This window comes from Schistocerca gregaria, chromosome 7, assembly GCF_023897955.1.
Source record: "Schistocerca gregaria isolate iqSchGreg1 chromosome 7, iqSchGreg1.2, whole genome shotgun sequence".
In the NCBI taxonomy this organism is placed as follows: domain Eukaryota; kingdom Metazoa; phylum Arthropoda; class Insecta; order Orthoptera; family Acrididae; genus Schistocerca; species Schistocerca gregaria.
The window spans coordinates 314,301,212-314,321,440 of record NC_064926.1 but is presented as its reverse complement, the minus strand read 5'-3'; the positions used below and the strand labels follow the sequence as shown (position 1 = coordinate 314,321,440).

Below are 20,229 nucleotides of genomic sequence, written 5' to 3'. Positions count from 1 at the left end.
AAGGGGACACAATGAAAGACTATACAGAGAGGCCACAGAGATTGTAAAACAGACAGTAATTTTAATAGAGTAAGGAAGTACGCTTCCACCACTCATCACGAATTGTAGTGTTGACGCCCTAAGAATGTAGAAATTACTGTGCGATACACCACTTTTTTCTGAGTAGATAATTAAGACTGTCTATACAAGGGCGATGTTCTTAAGGACAACATTATTGAAATGTAAGAGGATGTAGATAAAGATGAAATGGGAGATACGATACTGCGTGAAGAGTTTGGTAGAGCACTGAAAGACCTGAGTCGAAACAACCCCCGGGAGTACACAACATTCCATTAGAACTACTGACGGCCTTGGGAGAGCCAGTCCTGACAAAACTCTACCATCTGGTGAGCAATGTGTTTGAGACAGGCGAAATACCGTCAGATTTCAAGAAGCATATAATAATTCCAATCCCAAAGAAAACAGGTATTGACAGATGTGAAAATTACCGAACTATTAGTTTAATAAATCACAGCTGCAAAATACTAACGCGAATTATTTACAGACGAATGGAAAAACTGGTAGAAGCCGACCTCGGGGAAGATCAGTTTGGATTCCGTAGAAATGTTGGAACACGCGAGGCACTACTGACCCTACGAGTTATCTTAGAAACTAGATTAAAGAAGGGCAAATCTACGTTTCTAGCATTTGTAGACTTAGAGAAAGCTTTAGACAATGTTGACTGGAATACTCTCTTTCAAATTCTGAATGTGGCAGGGGTAAAATACAGGGAGCGAAAGGCTATTTACAATTTTTACACAAACCAGAGTCGAGGGGCATGAACGGTAAGCAGTGGTGGGGAAGGCAGTGAGACAGGGCTGTAGCCTCTCCCCGAAGTTATTCGATCTGTGTATTGAGCAAGCAGTAAAGGAAACAAAAGAAAAATTTGGAGTAGGTATTAAAATCCATGGAGAAGAAATAAAAACTTTGAGGTTTGCCGATGACATTGTAATTCTGTCAGAGACAGCAGGGAGCGAAAGGCTATTTACAATTTTTACACAAACCAGAGTCGAGGGGCATGAACGGTAAGCAGTGGTGGGGAAGGCAGTGAGACAGGGCTGTAGCCTCTCCCCGAAGTTATTCGATCTGTGTATTGAGCAAGCAGTAAAGGAAACAAAAGAAAAATTCGGAGTAGGTATTAAAATCCATGGAGAAGAAATAAAAACTTTGAGGTTCGCCGATGACATTGTAATTCTGTCAGAGACAGCAGGGAGCGAAAGGCTATTTACAATTTTTACACAAACCAGAGTCGAGGGGCATGAACGGTAAGCAGTGGTGGGGAAGGCAGTGAGACAGGGCTGTAGCCTCTCCCCGAAGTTATTCGATCTGTGTATTGAGCAAGCAGTAAAGGAAACAAAAGAAAAATTCGGAGTAGGTATTAAAATCCATGGAGAAGAAATAAAAACTTTGAGGTTCGCCGATGACATTGTAATTCTGTCAGAGACAGCAAAGGACTTGGAAGAGCAGTTGAACGGAATGGACAGTGACTTGAAAGGAGGATATAAGACGAACATCAACAAAAGCAAAACGAGGCTAATGGAATGTAGTCGGATTAAGTTCATACAGTGTTGCCATAACTTCAGATACAATTCTGAAAAGTCGTTCTAACTTAATAAGTAATGTGCTTAGTAATATTTGTGATGCATCACTGGCACAGGGAACTAGTTTTCCACACAGATTAAAATATGCAGCTGTTAAACCTCAACGTAGGAAAGGTGACACGAAAGGCTCAAGTAATTATCGTCTACTTCCCTTACTGACTTTTTCCAAAATATTTGAAACAGTAATAAAATCAAATGTAGTCTCACATTTAAATGAAAACGATTTATTAGATTGGTGTACAACTTCGTAGAGGCTTATCTCACTGGGGGTAAGATACATACTGCCTACAGGAAAATTAAAGAAACCTTTGGAGAAAAGAGAATCACTTGTATGAATATCAAGAGCTCAGATGGAAACCCAGTTCTAAGCAGAGAAGGGAAAGCAGATTTATCTTAGAAGCTAGATTAAGGAAAGGCCAAACTACGTTTCTAGCATTTGTAGACTTAGAGAAAGCGTTTGACAATGCTGACTGGAATACTCTCTTTCAAATTATGAAGGTGGCAGGGGTAAAATACAGGAAGCGAAAGGCTATTTATAATTTGTACAGAAACCAGATGGCTGTTATAAGAGTCGAGGGACATGAAAGGGAAGCAGTGGTTGGGAAGGGAGTGAGACAGGGTTGTAGCCTCTCCCCGATGTTATTCAATCTGTATATTGAGCAAGCAGTAAAGGAAACAAAAGAAAAATTCATGGAGAAGAAATAAAAACTTTAAGATTCGCCGATGACATTGTAATTCTGCCAGAGACAGCAAAGGACCTGGAAGAGCAGTTGAACGCAGTGGACAGTGTCTTGAAAGGAGGATATAAGATGAACATCAACAAAAGCAAAACGAGGATAACGGAATGTAGTAGAGTTAACGCGGGTGATGCTGAGGGAATTAGAATAAGAAATGAGACACTTAAAGTAGTAAACGAGTTTTGCTATTTGGGTAGCAAAATAACTGAAGATGGTCGAAGTAGAGAGGATATAAAATGTAGACGGGTAATGGCAAGGAAAGCTTTTCTGAAGAAGAAAAATTTGTTAACATCGAGTATAAATTTAAGTTTCAGGAAGTCGTTTCTGAAAGTATTTGTATGGAGTGCAGCCATGTATGGAAGTGAAACATGGACGACAAATAGTTTGGACAAGAAGAGAATAGAAGCTTTCGAAATGTGGTGCTACAGAATAATCCTGAATATTAGATGGGTAGATCACATTACTAATGAGGAGGTATTGAATAGAATCTGGGAGAAGAGGAGCTTGTGGCACAACTTGACAAGATGAAGGGACCGGTTGGTAGGACATGCTCTGAGACATCAAGGGATCACCAATTTGGTGTTGGAGGGCAGCGTGGAGAGTAAAAATCGTAGAGGGAGACCAAGAGATGAATAAACTAAGCAGACTCAGAAGGATGTAGCTTGCAGTAAGTATTTGGAGATGAAGAAGCTTGCACAGGATAGAGTAGCATGGAGAGCTCTATCAACCAGTCTCAGGAATGAACATCACAACAACAACAATTAAGACTGTATGACTACCTTCATAAAGTTTGAGAGGGAATGAGAACTGATGGTTTTATCGAGTTGGTCTCAGAATATGAAAGGTGGACCACAAGTTTAAGGTGCTATCCCATAATGAACATGTGCCCAAGTCGCAAGTGAAGTGCTGTAACGCAAACGCCGCTCTTCTGCGCAGTAGCCGGCCGTTGTGGCCGAGCGGTTCTAGGCGCTTCAATCTGGAACCGCGAGACCGCTACGGTCGCAGGTTCGAATCCTGCCTCAGGCAGGGATGTGTGTGATGTCCTTAGGTTAGTTAGGTTTAAGTAGTCCTAAGTTATAGAGGGCTGATGCCCTTAGATGTTAAGTCCCATAGTGGTCAGAGCCATTTGAACCATTTTCTGCGCAGTGCATGACCCACTCGTGGTACCTGGCGGCGGACATGCAGCTCTACTGGGCGTCTCCGCTGCTGCTGTGGCCCATGTTCCGGTGGCCGCGGCTGGGCCGCGCCCTCCTCCTCATGGCTGTCTTCGGAGGCACCGCCGCCATGTTCTGCGTCACCTTTGTCCACAGTCTGCCCTGGGCCGACGTCCACGGCCTTACGTGAGTCATTCTTCCATCTATAAAGGGCGAATAAAACGTTTCCGTTCAGAGGCCGTACAGTCCATAACCAGCATGTCATCAGGGAAAATCACCGTCAGCATGGAGGCAATCATCCCATTGATGCGCCACGTTGATGATACCCATGTACTAAACTATCGTATCCTGCTGCCAGAAGAAGTTCCTAACTGCCTGCTGCACATTCTCGTACGAGAGGTATCATCGAGCCTTCAAGTTCTTTTCTAAGAGACCGAAGACGTGATAAAGGCATAGGGAGGGATCAGGTGTGTAGGGCGGGTGCTCATGTGTCTCCCACTTTGATGATAGTGGCCTCCCAGGTCGGCCGATATCTTTTGTCGAATCGCGACCAGCATGGACCTTGGCGCACCATTCTGGTACGGCGGTATTCGACAGACATGCTGTCCCATACACATTCTTCATTCTCCAGTAGATGACTGCCGGTATTATCCTTCGACAGCCAAGAAAAGGGAAACAGCACGTTGGTCGTGTTTGGACGCATTTTATAACAGCGTTTATATCTGCATTTATACCTGAAAGGCAAAAATGCCACACTAAAGCTTTGTCTACATGTCGGTGTTTATATAACTGCGTTGGAGTAGCGCTACATTGGATATACGCTGCAACAATTCCTTCAAATGGAAACTTTTTAATCGCTCTGTATATCGTAGTTATGATTGTTATTGATCCGGTAATCAGTATTGTAACAGATTTGTCATATAAGCTGCTCTCAGTGCACTTGTCACGTTAACTCTCAATGAAAGTCCCCTCTTTCGACAGCAGTCACCAGCGTTGCGTTGTCAGGAAAGCAGCTGACTCCCAAAAAGCTAAGAGAATCACACACATGTAACAAATGTAGCAATCCCCACCGCGACCAGGGATTATTCTGGCTTAAAAGACTTTTTTTTGTCACGAGATATAATGTAGAAGAACTTTCCCAAGGTTAAATCGTATCATAGGTACCGTCGAATGCTTAACAGATAGGAGTTGAGGGGGTGAAAGAGAGCAATTCATTTACTATTATTTATGTAAGCACATCTGAGTTACAACTTACTAGCTGTTACCCATACCTGCGCTCCAGTATCAGAGCTTTTGTTATGATGAATGATAGGGAGGAGGTATACTATTGTAAGCGGAATAATGGCAGCTGCCCTCAAATTTCTGCCACCTCCAATTGCCCCAAGCAGCGTCGCTGCCATGCAGTGTGTGGAGAGGTGTGTTGGCAGAAGTGTGCATCTCTCCATATTACTATTGAAGTAGTTATACATAATACAACAACTATATATATATATATATATATATATATATATATATATATATATATATATATATATATATCAATCATTAGTAGCCTATGTTCTTCCTCAGGGTTCAAGCTATCTCCATACCAAATTTCATCAAAACCGGTTAAGCAGTTTAGGCACACATACAGAACATATTTTCTTTGCATTTATAATGGTAGAATGGATGCTCACTAATATTCTGTAGATGTTATAAATTGAAGTCCCTGCGAAGTGTTATTGTTTGTTTTGAAATCTAATCTCAGGAACTACTGTAGTAATTTGGATACAGTTTTCAGTAACAGATAGACAGAATCACGTGGAAGGTTGTGTAGGTATATTACTTATTCTTAAGCTATAATGGGTATCTAATACGTATGTCTCTACATGTTTGATATTTAATGGCGTTTTGAGTTACATCTCGTGGCAGTGGTGGAAGCTATGGGATGGGAAGCTAGAGATGAAACGGTGTCTGATGGGGAAAAGCAATAAACATCTGCCACAATAGAGACCAGCAAAGCTTGTCCAGGGTCTATGGGTATTATGAATCGAAGACTCCCGCCGCGATTGTCAGTCTGTATGTGAAAGCTAATCTCAGGAACTACTGTAGGGGTTTCTATACGATTTTTACTAATAGAAAGACTGATTAACGAGGAAGCATTTACCATATGGCTACATATTATAAACACGTCTCCTATTCATAGATACTTAATGTTACCTGTGCAGAGTTGCAGCAAGTTAGTGGTACTGAATAACTAAGTGGAACGGACTTAATTTACTATTATCTGAACACCAACATACCAGATAACGTTACCGTTTGCAAAAACACAACCTTAACATATGCTATATTGTTCTATATCCAATAATACTTCAAACATTCTAGCAGCCCTGTTCAGTTATTGGACATTTACAACATTGGAAATCTGTAATAAATTCGACCGTATGCTACGCACTGTCTTCAATAGTTAAGGAATGTATCACCTCGGTCCTGACCCTAAGATACCCAGAACCTCGCATTGCCTATAATTTCCGAGCACACCACACATTTCGAGGCAACAAATTCTCAAACAGTTGTGAAATATGGGGTAGAGCAGTGAACACAGTAACAGCATGTGAATACACACAAAGGAATATGCCAAGAAACTGCAGTCAGCATCTCGGCATGATAATTTACAAACATTATATGTAAAGAACATATCATAAAACACCGCAAGGCAAAGTAAAATGTAATGAACAATGTATTATTAAAAGTCACTAGTCAGTTGATGACCATATGAGTTTTGAATAAGACCCCCTCATGAAAATATTTTAACTATCAATTTCATGGATTATTTTATAGAACATCACCGAAATAATTAAATTTATAGGAGATTTGTAATAACAAAAATAAGACTAAGCAAATTTTCATTCTGTTGCACATGTTAAGCGTACTGTAGTGACATACCATCATCATATTCCAGCAGCTGTGGTAACGCCTATCACAGACACCATCTCTTCCACGATTTTGTCAGAGACATTTGTGTTTTGTTCTTCCGTTTTCTCTATGTAGCACTTCTATTTCAGTACTCAAATAGCTGCCTTTGGTTGCTGATCGAGATTAGTTCAACAGTTACTTGTGTTAATGAACAACAGCTAATGTGGCATCGTTGGCCAGCCAGAGTATGTATGTATGGGAAAAGAAAAGCTGTTTACGATACATGAGGAAATCTCTTTCTGCTCTCTCATGCCAAATATACACTAAGGTGACAGAAGTCAGAGAATACCTCTTAGTATAGGGTCGGACCTCATTTTGCGCAGCGTAGTGCAGTAACATGACGTGGCGTGGATTCGACAAGTCATCGAAAGTCCCCTGCTGAAACATTGAGCCACGCAGCATTTGTAGCCGTCCATACTTGCGGAAGCGTTGTCGGTGCACGATTTTGTGCACGAACTGTCCTCTACATTATGTCCCATTAATGTTCGATAGGATTCATGCTGGGCGGTCTGGGTGGATAACCATTCGTTCGAATTGTGCAAAATGTTCTTCAAATCGATGACGAACTGTTGTGGCCAGGTGACATGGCGCATTGTAGTCCATAAACTGACATGACTGGCTGCAAGTGGTCTCAAAGTAGCTGAGCATCCAGAGTAGCCAATCCATTACAAGTAAACACGCCCGACATCATTATGGCGCCAGCAGCAGCTTTCTCAGTGCCTTGTTGACGACTAGGGTCAATGGCTTCTTGGAGTCTGTACCACATTCGAACTCTTCCATTACATCTTACCAACTAAAATTGGGACTCATATGACCGTACCACGTTTTTTCAGTCGTCTTTTGCCGGACCGATCTGGTCACGAACCAAGGAGAGGCGCTGCAGGCGATGTCGTGCTGTTAGGAAAGGCTCTCATCTCTTGTCATTGCCCATTAAGGCCAAATTTCACCCCACTATCCTAGCGAATACGTTCGTTGTACGTCCCACATTGATTTCTGGGGTTATTTCAAGAAGAGTTGTTTGTCTGCTAGTACTGACAACTCTATGCAGACGTCTTTGCCTTCCGTCTTTATGTGAAGGCCGGCAGCCACTGTAATGCTCTCGGTGAGAGGAAACGTGTGAAATTTGGTATTCTCGGCACACTCTTGACAATGTGGATCTTGGAATACTGAATTCTCAAATGAATTCTGAAATGGAATGTCCCATACGCCTAGCTACAACTACCATTCATCGTTCGAAGTCAATTAATTCTCGGCAATAGTCTGGTCGGAATCGTTTTCACAAAAATCATGACAAATGACAGCTCCGCCGATGCACTACCCTTCTATACCCTGTGTAAGCAATAACACTGCCATCTGTATATGTGTATATCGGTATCCCACGACTTTTTGTCAACTCAGTGTACATGCAGCTTGATATTCAAATCGAATATGCATTTGACTGGAACTGAAGTAGACACGAATACTAGAAGATAATATAAAAATCTAATTATTCACTGTTACTGAGTCAGCCATGCAGAGTACGAATCTTTAACTCATTGAGCTCACTCCGTATACATCCAAAGACACTCACACATGCTATTCGCGTCGATATATTTAGTCTGGGACTTATCAATCTAGAATTGAAGTAAAAATAATACCCATTGCCCAATTTCGACCATGGTTATTGGAAGGTTACCATTGGTTCAAAGGCAAATGGCAGTTCTGGGATTCTCTTCCAAATATAGCCAATTGGGACTCATTCTACCACACTACCATCTTCCGTGTTATTTCAGTGAAATGTCCCTAAGTTTATCTTGGGCTGTTACGTGAGCAGTAAACTCTAAATAGAAAGTGAAAAACTCTGATCCTTATGTTCCCGCCTCCACACACAGCTCATTGCGAATCCCGCATACCACCTAAAAGTAATGACGCACAACCTCTGTCACGTTTTAATCACGGTGAAACATGGCGAGCTATTTTGTGTGCTATTTCCACTCTATATGAAGTCAATTAAGGAATGAGTGAATGATAACGGTGCTTATTACGTGGTGCAATGATCGCAGTCTCCTCTGAACTTCCACATATTAACCGAAATGTTCGATACCGTATAAACTGTGCCATGTTTAGACTAATTTTCTTAGTTAAAGTATATATTTCTCATCTGAAGGTATCTCTGAACGTATTTGACTGTCTAAATCTGTTTTTCTGTTAACATATTTTTAGTATTCATGTCGATCCATTTTGTAGTATCAATCTGGTATAATGAAAATTAGTAATCACAGTCCACAGTTTAAATGGACTAAAAAAATTACAGGCAATATAACATTGTTATGCTTCAATTTTCATGCAAAGAAAATTTCTGTCTTCATTTACAATTATTGTAATTTAATTATCTATACTGAGAGCATTCATATAAAATAGCAGGAAGTTTAAATTGTTCATATTGTCAAAAATTTCAATCTTTGTTATTAAACATTAGGCCTATAAATCTTCATGTAAACAATTATTTTCAGGAAACAATATATAAACTAAATGTGTAAAACAGCTGTGAGTACGGGTCGTGAGCCGTGCTTGGGTAGTTCAGATGGTAGAGCACTTGCCCGCGAAAGGCAAAGATTCCGACTTCGAGTCTCGGTCCGCCACACAGTTTTAATCAGCCAGGGAGTTTCAAGACAGTCGTATAACTACTAATTTGGACTACATCTTGCTTTAAGAGGTATGGAAGTTGGGCTCGCAATATATAATGTGATTTTGGCGCCAAGTGCATCAGAGTAACGTCAGATTTGGATAAGACAGCGTTAAGAGTGGTTTTAGTAGCTACTGAGATTGATACATGATGCTGCCTGATCGACTATTTTCTTCGTCAGGCTCAAGGAAGCTGCACAATGTATATACGAAAAATGTTGTAAAATGCATGTCACGAACATATGGCAAATAAGAAAATAGATAAAAGTAACATAATTTTCCAGTGACTTATCATATAAACAACCCTGGATAAAATCTTCAAACAAGTGGAACAAACTGAGACTCATCTGCTACTCATCTGCAAATAATGTGTTTATGCCCTTACCAAATTACTTAAACAATGTTCGTACTATCAAACAGTGAATAACATTTAGTAATTTCTGCTTCTTTCTATACTGAAGCGCCACAAAACTAGTATAGGCATGCGTATTCAAATACAGAGATATGTAAACAGGATGAATACGGCGCTGCGGTCGGCAACGCCTATATATGAAAACAAGATCGGTTATTGCTGTTACAATGGCAGGCTATAAAGATTTAACCGGGTCTGAATGTCGTGTTACAGTCGGCGCACGAGCAATGGGACGCAGCGTCTCCGAGGTAGCGATGAAGTGGGGATTTTCCATTTCGCGAGTGTACGGTGAATATCAGGAATCCGGTAAAACATCAAATCCTCGACATCCCTGCGGCCGGAAAAAGATCATGCAAGGACGGTACCAACGACGACTGAAGAGAATCGTTCAACGTTACAGAAATACAACGCCTCTGCAAACTGCTGCAGATTTTAATGGGTCCATCAACAAATGTCGAGCAGCAAACCATTCAACGAAACATCATCGATATGGGCTTTCGGAGCCGAAGGCCCACTCATGTACCTTTGCTGACTGCACGACACACAGCTTTACGCATAGCCTGGGCCCGTCAACACCTATATTGGACTGTTGATGACTGGAAACATGTTGCCTGGTCGAACGAGTCTAGTTTCATATTGTATCGAGGGGATGGACATTTACGGATATGGAGACAACCTCGTGAATCCATGGACTCTGCATGTCAGCAGGGGACTGTTGAAGCTGGCGGAGGCTCTGTAATGGTGTGGGGCGCTCGCAGTTGGAGTGATATGGGACGCCTGATATGTCTGGATACGAATCTGACAGTTGACAGGTAGGTAGGCATCCTGTCTGATCACCTGCATTCATTCATGTTCATTCTGACGACTTTGGCAATTCCAGCAGGGCAATGCGACTCTCCACGTATCCAGAATTGCTAAAGAGTGGTTCCAGGAACACTGTCCTCAGTTTACACATTTCCGCTGCCCACCAAACCCCCCAGACATGAACATTTTTGAGCATATCTGGTATTTTTCCAAAGAAAATTCCGCACTGGCTGTATGAATGATTTTTATTAAATCTGCGACCGGTTTCGTACCACTTATCGGTGCATCCTCAGGCAATGCTATTTATAACATAGTAACGTTGAACATTGCCCTGTAGTCACTCCCCACCACTCACGTCCAATATATCGTCATCTGGTGGAAGCGGTAGTTAAAATTTAAAATCTGTTTTAATTTTTTTTTTAAATGACGTGAGCGCTTTCCGGGTTTCGGCCAGTCATTCAGGCCGTGTCCACTGCTGCGCGGCTCCTCTGAGCTTGCACAGTCATTGCCGCTCCCGTCATTTAAAAATTGGACGTGAATGGTGGGGAGTGGCTGCAGGTCAATGTCCAACGTTACTATGTTATTAATAGTATTGCCTGAGGATGCACCGATAAGTGGTGTGAAACCGGTCGCAGATTTAATAAAAATCATTCAAACAGTTAGCGCGGAATTTTCTTTCGAAAAATGTCGAAGTTTGGCAGTGTTACATATCTGGTATGCCTTGCAACTTGCTGTCCACAAGAGATCTCCACCCCCTTCCACTCTGACGGATTTATAGTCAGTTCTGCAGGGGAACGAGAAATAACTCAGAATGAATAGGGTGTAATATTTAAGTACACAGTTAAGACTTAAGTAATATGCACTACTTCAGATGTTAGTCGAGTCCATGACACGTCGTGTTGAGGCATTTCTGCGTGCTCGCGGGGACCCTATTCGATATTAGGCTGATGTACCATTCTCCTTGGCTCTTCGTGTATGTGAACAATAAAAAAGCGAAAGCATTATAGTGGGCAATGCAATGTTTATTAAAGTACATCGAAACCCAGAGACTGCGCTCTTTCAAGCCTCGTAATTTCATTTTAACATGATGCTGGAAAGGCCTTTGTCCTGAATGACTGTTATGAATGTAGGATGTCACAGTGACTCGGATTTGGGACGAGACGGGCATATTTGCAACTGAAAAAATACGACTCTCTGCCATGATCGGTGACGGCGGCCTCAGGCGCCTGTGTTCGTGGAAGATGGGTCGCCATTGCGGAACCAGGGAGCCCAGCGGCTGTGTGTATTTTAATACCTGAACTTTCTGGCGACTAAACTAAGACCTAATCGCCACGCAAACGGCGGAAGAGCGCCGCTTTCCTGTATTTCTAAAAATGCTTTCGTAGATCGCTATGGCTCGCTTTCCCAAAGGAACAGGGAGTGCTGACATAATGGACCTAATCTTGCGTACGGTTCTCTAATTTCAGGGAAGTCTGATGCGAGAGTAGTTTTCGGAGAGAAAGCGAGCCATTGATAAATTAGTCAGTATCATCTCGAAGACGAAGCTAAAAATGGTTCAAATGGCTCTGAGCACTATGGGACTTAACTGCTGAGGTCATCAGTCCCCTAAAACTTAGAATATTTAAACCTAACTAAACTAAGACCATCAAACACATCCATTGCGAGGCAGGATCCGAACCTGCGACCGTAGCGGTCGCGCGGTTCCAGACTGTAGCGCCTAGAACCGCTCGGCCACCCTGGCCGGCGAAGCTAAAGTGACTTTCTTTTTTTAACAAGTGGAAAGTAGATTTTGTGATGTGATTGGATTGGTATCGTGAAGCGTTGTCTTGTCGGTATTCTGTATGCTGTAGGAAAACCACGTTACTGGACCGCTACGTATGTATGCATTTCTCGCTGTTGGCGGACGTATACGGCTTGGAGCAGAAATATTGTTGGGGATGGTGAGACAGTAGAAAATAAAGAGTGAGTGATAAGAGTACGCCATGGATAGATTTCGGAGTGCGTGACTGGGACGCTGAAGTCGTGAACCACAAAGCGTACCCTAACGAGCGACCGGGCTTCTGAGCTTTAACCGAAGCATCGCGCCCCCATCTTCTACAGCTGAGCCAACAACACGTCAGCGGCATCCGGAACAGCTGTTCAAGAATAATTACGGCTAGCGGAATTTGCAGCACCAGCGTGATAGAGTATTCTTGGTCCACACTTGTGGATTTCCGTGCTATATCCTGTTTGCGATTGACTGTTTCTATATTAAGCGCACGAGCTCTTCATTAACCGGCAGACGTCCAGTCACTGTGTTCGTTTGCGGTTAACGAATTATCAGAACAAATTAATGTTTGATATTTTGCGTTAGAAGGGCTTAGTTATCTTGTTGAGGATAGGAGCTCTGCAAACCATTCAAAATCCAGTAGTTAAAATTACGGGCATCAATTTTAGACTGAGGTGAGAAAGTCATAGGATAGGGATATCCACAGGTGCAGATGGCGATAGCATCGGGTACACGAGGTATAAAAGGGAACTGGATTTGGCAGAGCTGTCGCTTGTGCTCAGATGGTTCATGTGTAAACGTTTCCGGCGTGATTATGGCCGCGCGACGGTAAGCAATAGATTTTGAATACGGAATAATGATTGAAACTAGTCGCATGCGACGTTCTATTTCGTAAATCCTTAGGGCACTCAGTAGTCCTACAGCCACAGCGTCAAGAGTGTGTCGAGAAACCAAATTTCAGGCATTGCCTCTCACCATGGACAACGCAGTGGCCGACGGTCTTCACTTAGCGACAAGAGCAAGGCATTTGCGTAGAATTGTCAGTGCTAACAGACAAGCAACACAAGGTGAAACAGCCGCAGAAATCACTGTGGGACGTACGATGAACATATCCGTTAAGACAGTGCTGCGAAATCTGGCGCTGATAGGCTATGGCAGCAGACGACCGACGCGAGTCGCTTTGCTACCAGCACGACATCGCCTGCAGCGCCTCTCTTTTGCTTGTGACCAGTTGGAGCCTGGACGACTGGAGAACCGTGATCTGGTGAAATGAGCCATGATCCCAGTTGGTAAGAGCTGATAGTGGGATTCGAATGTAGCGCAGACCCCACGAAGCCACGGGCCCAGATTGTCGACTGTGCAGTCTGGTGCTGGCTCCATAAGGGTCTGGGCTGTGTTTACATGGAATGGACACGGCCCTCTGATCCCACTAAACCGACCATTGACTGGAAATGGTTAAGTTCGGCTTCTTGGAGACTATCTTCTGCCATTCATGGACTTAGTCTTCCCAGACAACCACGGAATTTTTTTGGATGAGAATGCGCCATGCCACCTGGTCACAACCGTTTGCGACTGGTTTGAATTCGAGGTAATGATTTGGCCACCTATCTAACATTTATGTGACATAATCCAGAGGCCAGTTCTTGTACAAAATCATACACCGGCAACACTTTTGCCATTATGGACTGCTACAGGCGTGCAGCATCCCTCAATATTTCTGCAGGGAACTTCTAAGGATTTATTGAGTCTATGCCACGTTGAGCTCTTGCACTACGCCGGGTAAAATGAGATGCGACATGGCAGTACGATGTTAGGAGGTATCTCATGACCTTCGTCACCTCATTGCATAAATCATTCAGAAATTTTTAGTAATCCTTTAGTTCTTACCATGTTTTGTTAAACAAATATTGTGTTCATCGAAAGATTATTTCTGATAGAACCCTTTCATTCATATTAAAATTAAAAAATGTTTGATTCTCCATTTTGGGATCTATTTTTAGGGCCTTAGAAACCACGTCATCCATTGTGAACATTAAGGGATCGGATAGCTTTCGTGCGCAGGGGTTTCACATTGGTAACTTGAAGTGTGGACTACAATCTGTGTCTGCTCAAACACGATTTTCTGCTTATTAATAAGGCTGTGCTCAGCAGTAGCGGATTTTTCTACATTTCTGTACTTCATGTGCTGCTTATATCCGGAACAGCACTGGGTAACTATTCGATTAGTGTGCAACATTCACAGGGGATGAAACTGCAAGAGCACTTGCCCGCGAAAAGGCAAAGGTCCCAAGTTCGAGTATCGGTCTGGCACAGAGTTTTAATCCGCCAGGAAGTTTCATATCAGCGCACACTCCGCTGCAGGGTAAAAATCTCATTCTGCTTCAGAGGGGAAGCCTGGGACATCGAGGACTTGGCTATCTTTCACAGGGAGCAACACCTCGTAATCTTACTCTCCTACACATCACCATTTAAGTTCTCATTCCTTGCACAAATTTTGAAAACTTCGAGAGGAGTAAGATTACAAAAGAAGAACTTTTTTACTTATCTTGATTATCTCGTTGTTGCTCTTGGTGGCTCAATATCTTGTTGAGTCTATTAGTACATTCTTGCTGTTGAAAATTTTGATTTGACATTGCGGGTGCATTAAGGCGAAATAACTGATGAGGAGTTGTTTGTTGCTACGAATACCTTTTTATTTTATCCCATTCTTCTAAATCACACCGACTTTATAATTTCCACATTCAAAAAAACCAATAATTACATTTTTGGTGACAAAGTTATAAAAACGTCTCCTTCCATCTGAGGCGAGCCCAGTACTACTTACATTCTGCAGTACTCACGATTTCCAAGGAGTTTACGAAGCAAAAGAATTTACAAACTTTCTCGACAGGAGAAGAATCTTGACCAAATTATATCATTATTTCATATATAAATCCTTAAACAAATTTAATAATTAGCGTTTGATTGCGCAATTAATAATATGAATTTTAAGTACGTCAGAAACTGAGTAATTTCAGGTATTTTTAAAAGAAGAGTAATTTTAACTGTTAGTACATGTCGATTCAACACATTTCTTTTTCATACATTTTAGCTTGAAATACAATACAGCGTATACAAAATCATGTGAAATCTTTTAAAGAAACAGCTGAGATAATTTTAACCTTTGCACGAATCGATAAGATACGTGCTATCGGGAATCTCTATACAAAAAAGGTAGTGTTAGAGGAGGATGACTCATTATAACCTCTTTGATTTTCTTAGGCGGGCTAAAGTTGGTTTTTTTCCCATGTCTGTCTACGTTCGTCCAGTTTCAGTTGATGTTGCTCTCCAGAACTGAAAACTCGCCATGTGCTGACACTGTTGTGATTATTGGACAGACCTTTACTTGCGTTTTCCTGACAAAGCCAGCTTCATTTTTGTCAGTGCGCTCGACACGTTAATTCTCTATAATAGAGACTTCCACATATTTCTCTCCGAAACCGCAAATTCGAGTCTAGCCAAGGAACACAACAAACTCATGGCATGACGTTCCTTCGGTTCCGTGACCCTACTTCGAGCAAGAACGACGAATTTAAAGAGATGTGGAACTAATATTCTACTCCACCCAGCGAAGAAAATTTAAGAGATATTGCACCTTGGGATACATAGTTACGTCATTTATAGCGTTCCACGCTAATGTGACAATAGCTGCGACGGACGTTTTATTCTATCAGTTTCCCAGCGCTGTACCGAGCATCAGCAGCACAAGGACAGGATTCCGGATAACCATTCTGTTTCCGAGCACAACCTTAGGAATAAGCACAAAATCTTGCTTGGTTAGACACTTCTCGACCAGCTGGAACTAAAACCAACAATGGTGTGGAAATTAAGGTGGTGTCTTGTGGAGTGTGTGGAATTTTTTTCCCTCTTTCCCTTCTGAATTCCAAGAAGTAGAGTGGGCTATTTTAGATCCTCCCCATTGCAGAGTCGCAGCTCTTTTTCGCCAATTACCAAGCAGGCTGGTAGTGGGGAGGAGGGTTTCTCAGTTGAGAATATGCGAGACGAGCTTCCCAGATCAGGTGCTTACCTGACAACCAAGGAAAACCTCCCAGGACACTTGATCGGAAATATGAGTGGAGGGCAAGGGGGGTGGGAAGAAAGGCAGCGCTGTTAGAATTATTTTAATCTATTCCTGGAATTCATTTAAAGTTAAAAATTTTATTTACATATCTTCTGTATGCATATTGTATATGTACGTGTGTCCTATTGTGGTGAGAGATGTGTTGTTGTGTATAAGGTCTTTTCTTTTTGTTTTCACTCAAGGGAGTGGAGCGGACTGTTCGAGATGTGGCACATTTAAGGGTCGCGGTTCTATAAAGCCAGTTCTCAGACGTGCTGATAGTGGGACAAATGGGGAATTCCAATTGGAACGAATGGGAGGGCCCTTCCCCCACTTCCATCATTCTTCTTACATCCAATGGAAAAATTCCAGTTACTTAGGGTGGAACTAGGGGATTTGAAAATTATTAATTTATTTCTAGGAGATCGTACTCCGATGAGAATGCTGCCACAGCCAAAGATTAAATGTCTAGTTTGTGTAATGTGTATACAGAGTGGTCATAAACGATATGAGAAGCTTGTAAGGTTGTTGCCAGGTAGGTTGTGCTGAGAAATAACTGTTAAGGAAAAAACGATACGTATTGCCGTTTCCGAGTTATTTAGCATTCAAGTTACGCAGTGAGGCCTTTACACGAGCAAATTCAAGCGTCCCGCCAGAAATGGTGCCACCAACAGTGTTTGATTTCCTAAAACCGAAGAAGAGAGCGATACAAAAATTGCGTATGGGACGGAAGTAAGGATCGAGCCCCAACCAAAGACTGAGTGGTCGCGTTCGCATCGAACCCGAGCGAAGGCTAGCAGCGCCGTGCGCTATCATCCACGCTATGAGAACAAATTGTATCTGGTGGGCCGATTGAATTTGCGCGACCACCGGCTTGATTGGCTAACTTCAATGCTAATTAACTCGTAAACGGTTCAACATATCGAATTTTTTTTGTTAACTCATTTCTCAGCACAGCCTACAATGCAACACCCATACTGCTTCTAGCCATCCTTATATGTCGTGTTTATTTTGTTTACTTATTGGCAACATTTTCCATTACGTTTCTGTAATACTACATGCATGTATTGTGTGTGTGTGTGTGTGTGTGTGTGTGTGTGTGTGTGACTGTGAGTGTGTGTGTGTGTGTGTGTGTGTGTGTGTGTGTGTGTGTGTGTGTGCGTGTAGTGTGGTGTAGCGTAATGTTCGTATTGTGTGATGATGCTGATGGTGATGGTGATGAGAGAAGGGAGAGAGTAAAACTCGGTACCAACACATTGCCTACTCCTCAAGAAGAGCACCAAGCGGGACCGCCAAGTGTAAAGTCCCCATTCATTGGACGGATCATCATCAACAGTGTTACTTGCCCTTACTTCATATGACAGTGCGGAGAGATCTGGTATTTAAACCCGGACATTGGCGCAAATGCAGGTGACCAGGAGGATTACGCCATCACCTCTCTCCCCTTGCCGGGCAAATACTGGTACCGAGAATACTCTATTTTCCACCACCAGAATTAGAATCGGCTTACCCCCAGGTCGAGCGCCTCCGCACAAGCATGCGTTAAGACCTCCGGACACGGAGGAGTGTTTGTGTGTGTGTGTGTGTGTGTGTGTGAGTAATTTGAATAGCATAATATTGGAACAGCGGGAAACGTCATGAAACAAGAAAAAATTACGGAAAATTTGACTAATATATGACGCTATAAGCTTCCCAAGGTAAATAGGGTTAGCTACAAATGTCATATGAACCGCGAAGGGTATGGCTTGACTTGCAAATTACACCCTCCGTAGTGTTCAATGTGCCTGACTGCACAATTTCGGCAGTAAACAGTCGTGGTACTGTTAGTTAGGTAATCCCGTGCACAATGGCGAGGTGGCACCACATCTGATGGGAAAAATCGGTTTCTAGTGCTCCTGAGGGCAAAGGCCACATAAAATGCAAAATGACATCGGTTTTTAATTGTCCTGAGGCCAATAACCGCATAAGAAGCAAACTGACAACGGTTTTCAATTGTCCTGTGGCCCAAAAACAGCGAAAAAGCAAAGTAACGTCGGTTTATGGCTGTCGCGAGACTGACGCAAGACATGTTCAATGTGCTGTCCACAGTTTTCTGACACAAACAGAAGTCGAGGAACAGTATGTTCCACAACAGATCGGTGAGTATCGGAGTCAAGTACAGAATACGATGCGCAAAGCGTATTTGCAAGTCATCTACGTTCGTAATTAGAGCAGTGAGCACATATTTCAGATTACCACACAGCCAGAAATCACGCGCATTAAGACCAGGAGATCTGGATGGCAAGTTTTTAGGGAAATGGCCGCTATAAATTCAAATATATCCGGAATGCCTCTGCAGCAGCCGCTTCACTGGCTGTGCAATGTGGGGAGGAGCTCCATCTTGCATAAAAATAATCCTATCCACACATCCACGCTGTTGAAGGGTTGAAATGACGCTGGTGCATAAAAGTCTCTCGTAGCGTGTACCAGTGATTGTACCCGCAGGACTCATCTCCTCGAAAAAGTACGGCCCTGCGATAAACGACGCCGCCAACCCTCACCTTTGAAGAATGAAGTGGTACCGGTTGATCTACGTGTTTTACGTTGTCCTTACGCTGTAATTCTCAGAACTGACACGGCCCTGGAGATGGAATGCGCTTTGTCTGTCAACAGATTGTTCCATGACCATTCATTGTTCGCATCTATGCGAGCAAGAAATGACAGAGCGAACGTTTGTCTTGCTGGAAGGTAAGCAAGAAGCAACTCCTGAACGTCTATGGATTTGTATCGATAGCAGTGCACGATGTTTCGTAGGACTTTATGCACAGTGCTCGCAGGTATGCCCTACGTTCGGGCAATTCCCCGTACACCGCATGTTTCCCCAACTCCGCTCGATTCCTCTTGCACATCTTCGACGGACGTCAGATCATTGTTTTCCTCCCTCTATCACACCGCACTTCAAAAGGACCTGTCTTTTCGAATTTCGTAATCATTTTCTGCAGACTCTTAGCAGACATCGGACCAACGCTCTTTTTCATATCCTTGAATATCTGGAACTCTTGCAGGGCTACTAGTGCACAGTCGCCGTTCTTCTAAGAGAGCTTTACCAGCAGCACGCGATCCTTCATGAAGACAGTCATATTGCACATCTCGAATGTGAACTGTGGAACAGCCCTGTGATTGGTGTCTCTTGGTGTGCATATTCTGACGTTTAAAAAGCAATCGATTGGTCAAATTTTCGTTAAATGTTTTATCTTCCATGAAGATTCCCCTTGTGTCAATAGCATGCTGTTCAAAATTCAACATCATTCTGAGCAGTGGTTCTCATTCCACAGCGTTTTGAAATTGGAACTTTAATTATGAATACCCCGTATTACTGAACAGAGTGAAGTGCATAGTGGAAGTAGCCACCTGTCTCTGAAATGTCCTGATGGAAACAAAGACTCTGCGACTGGTATTTCATTATTGGCGTGAATGTAAACTTTATTCACGGCGAACACAACGGCACATGTGACGTCTGCGTCACTTCGTTACTTCTTCGACAGTCATTTGCTCTCCTGATGACGATAATGGTGTTTGTTTCCAAAATCTCTGATCTGCGTAGAGAACTAATGTGCACCGGGGACATCTCGCGCAGTATTATTAAAAGTTTAGAATTTTATGGACTCCTGAAAGTGACATCTTTGTTCGCATAAGTTAAATAAAATTATGCTCTCATAGTGGAAAAGTGCTACGCTGAACTGATTAATGAACAAGTGTGAAATGTAATAGGTGTCATGTTTTTAACTTTTAGAAGATTTAGCTATTTCAGTATTACGAATAGCACCTGTAATGGTAAACAATGTTTGTCCTTGCCGATGAATTCACTATTTGTCTGCTACAAAAAGGAAAGTGAAATCTGTAATGCGAACCCCTCCCCTCCTTTGGCATACGTGGCATAGAGCGTCACTAGACATCAGTGTGAGGGATTTATGGCAAATACCCCGCTCTTCCCAACGTTCATTATAGAGTTTCTAA

General features: G+C 42.6%; 1 protein-coding gene across 1 annotated transcript in view; it reads left to right on the top strand.

The window, feature by feature from the left end:
* LOC126281421 (nose resistant to fluoxetine protein 6-like) overlaps positions 1-20,229 on the top strand; it is a 262,936-nt gene that overhangs the window by 180,725 nt on the left and 61,982 nt on the right. Inside the window, exon 8 of the mRNA XM_049980364.1 lies at positions 3,524-3,717. Within this exon, the coding sequence (XP_049836321.1) occupies positions 3,524-3,717 (194 nt within the window). The remainder of the gene's footprint in view (positions 1-3,523; positions 3,718-20,229) is intronic.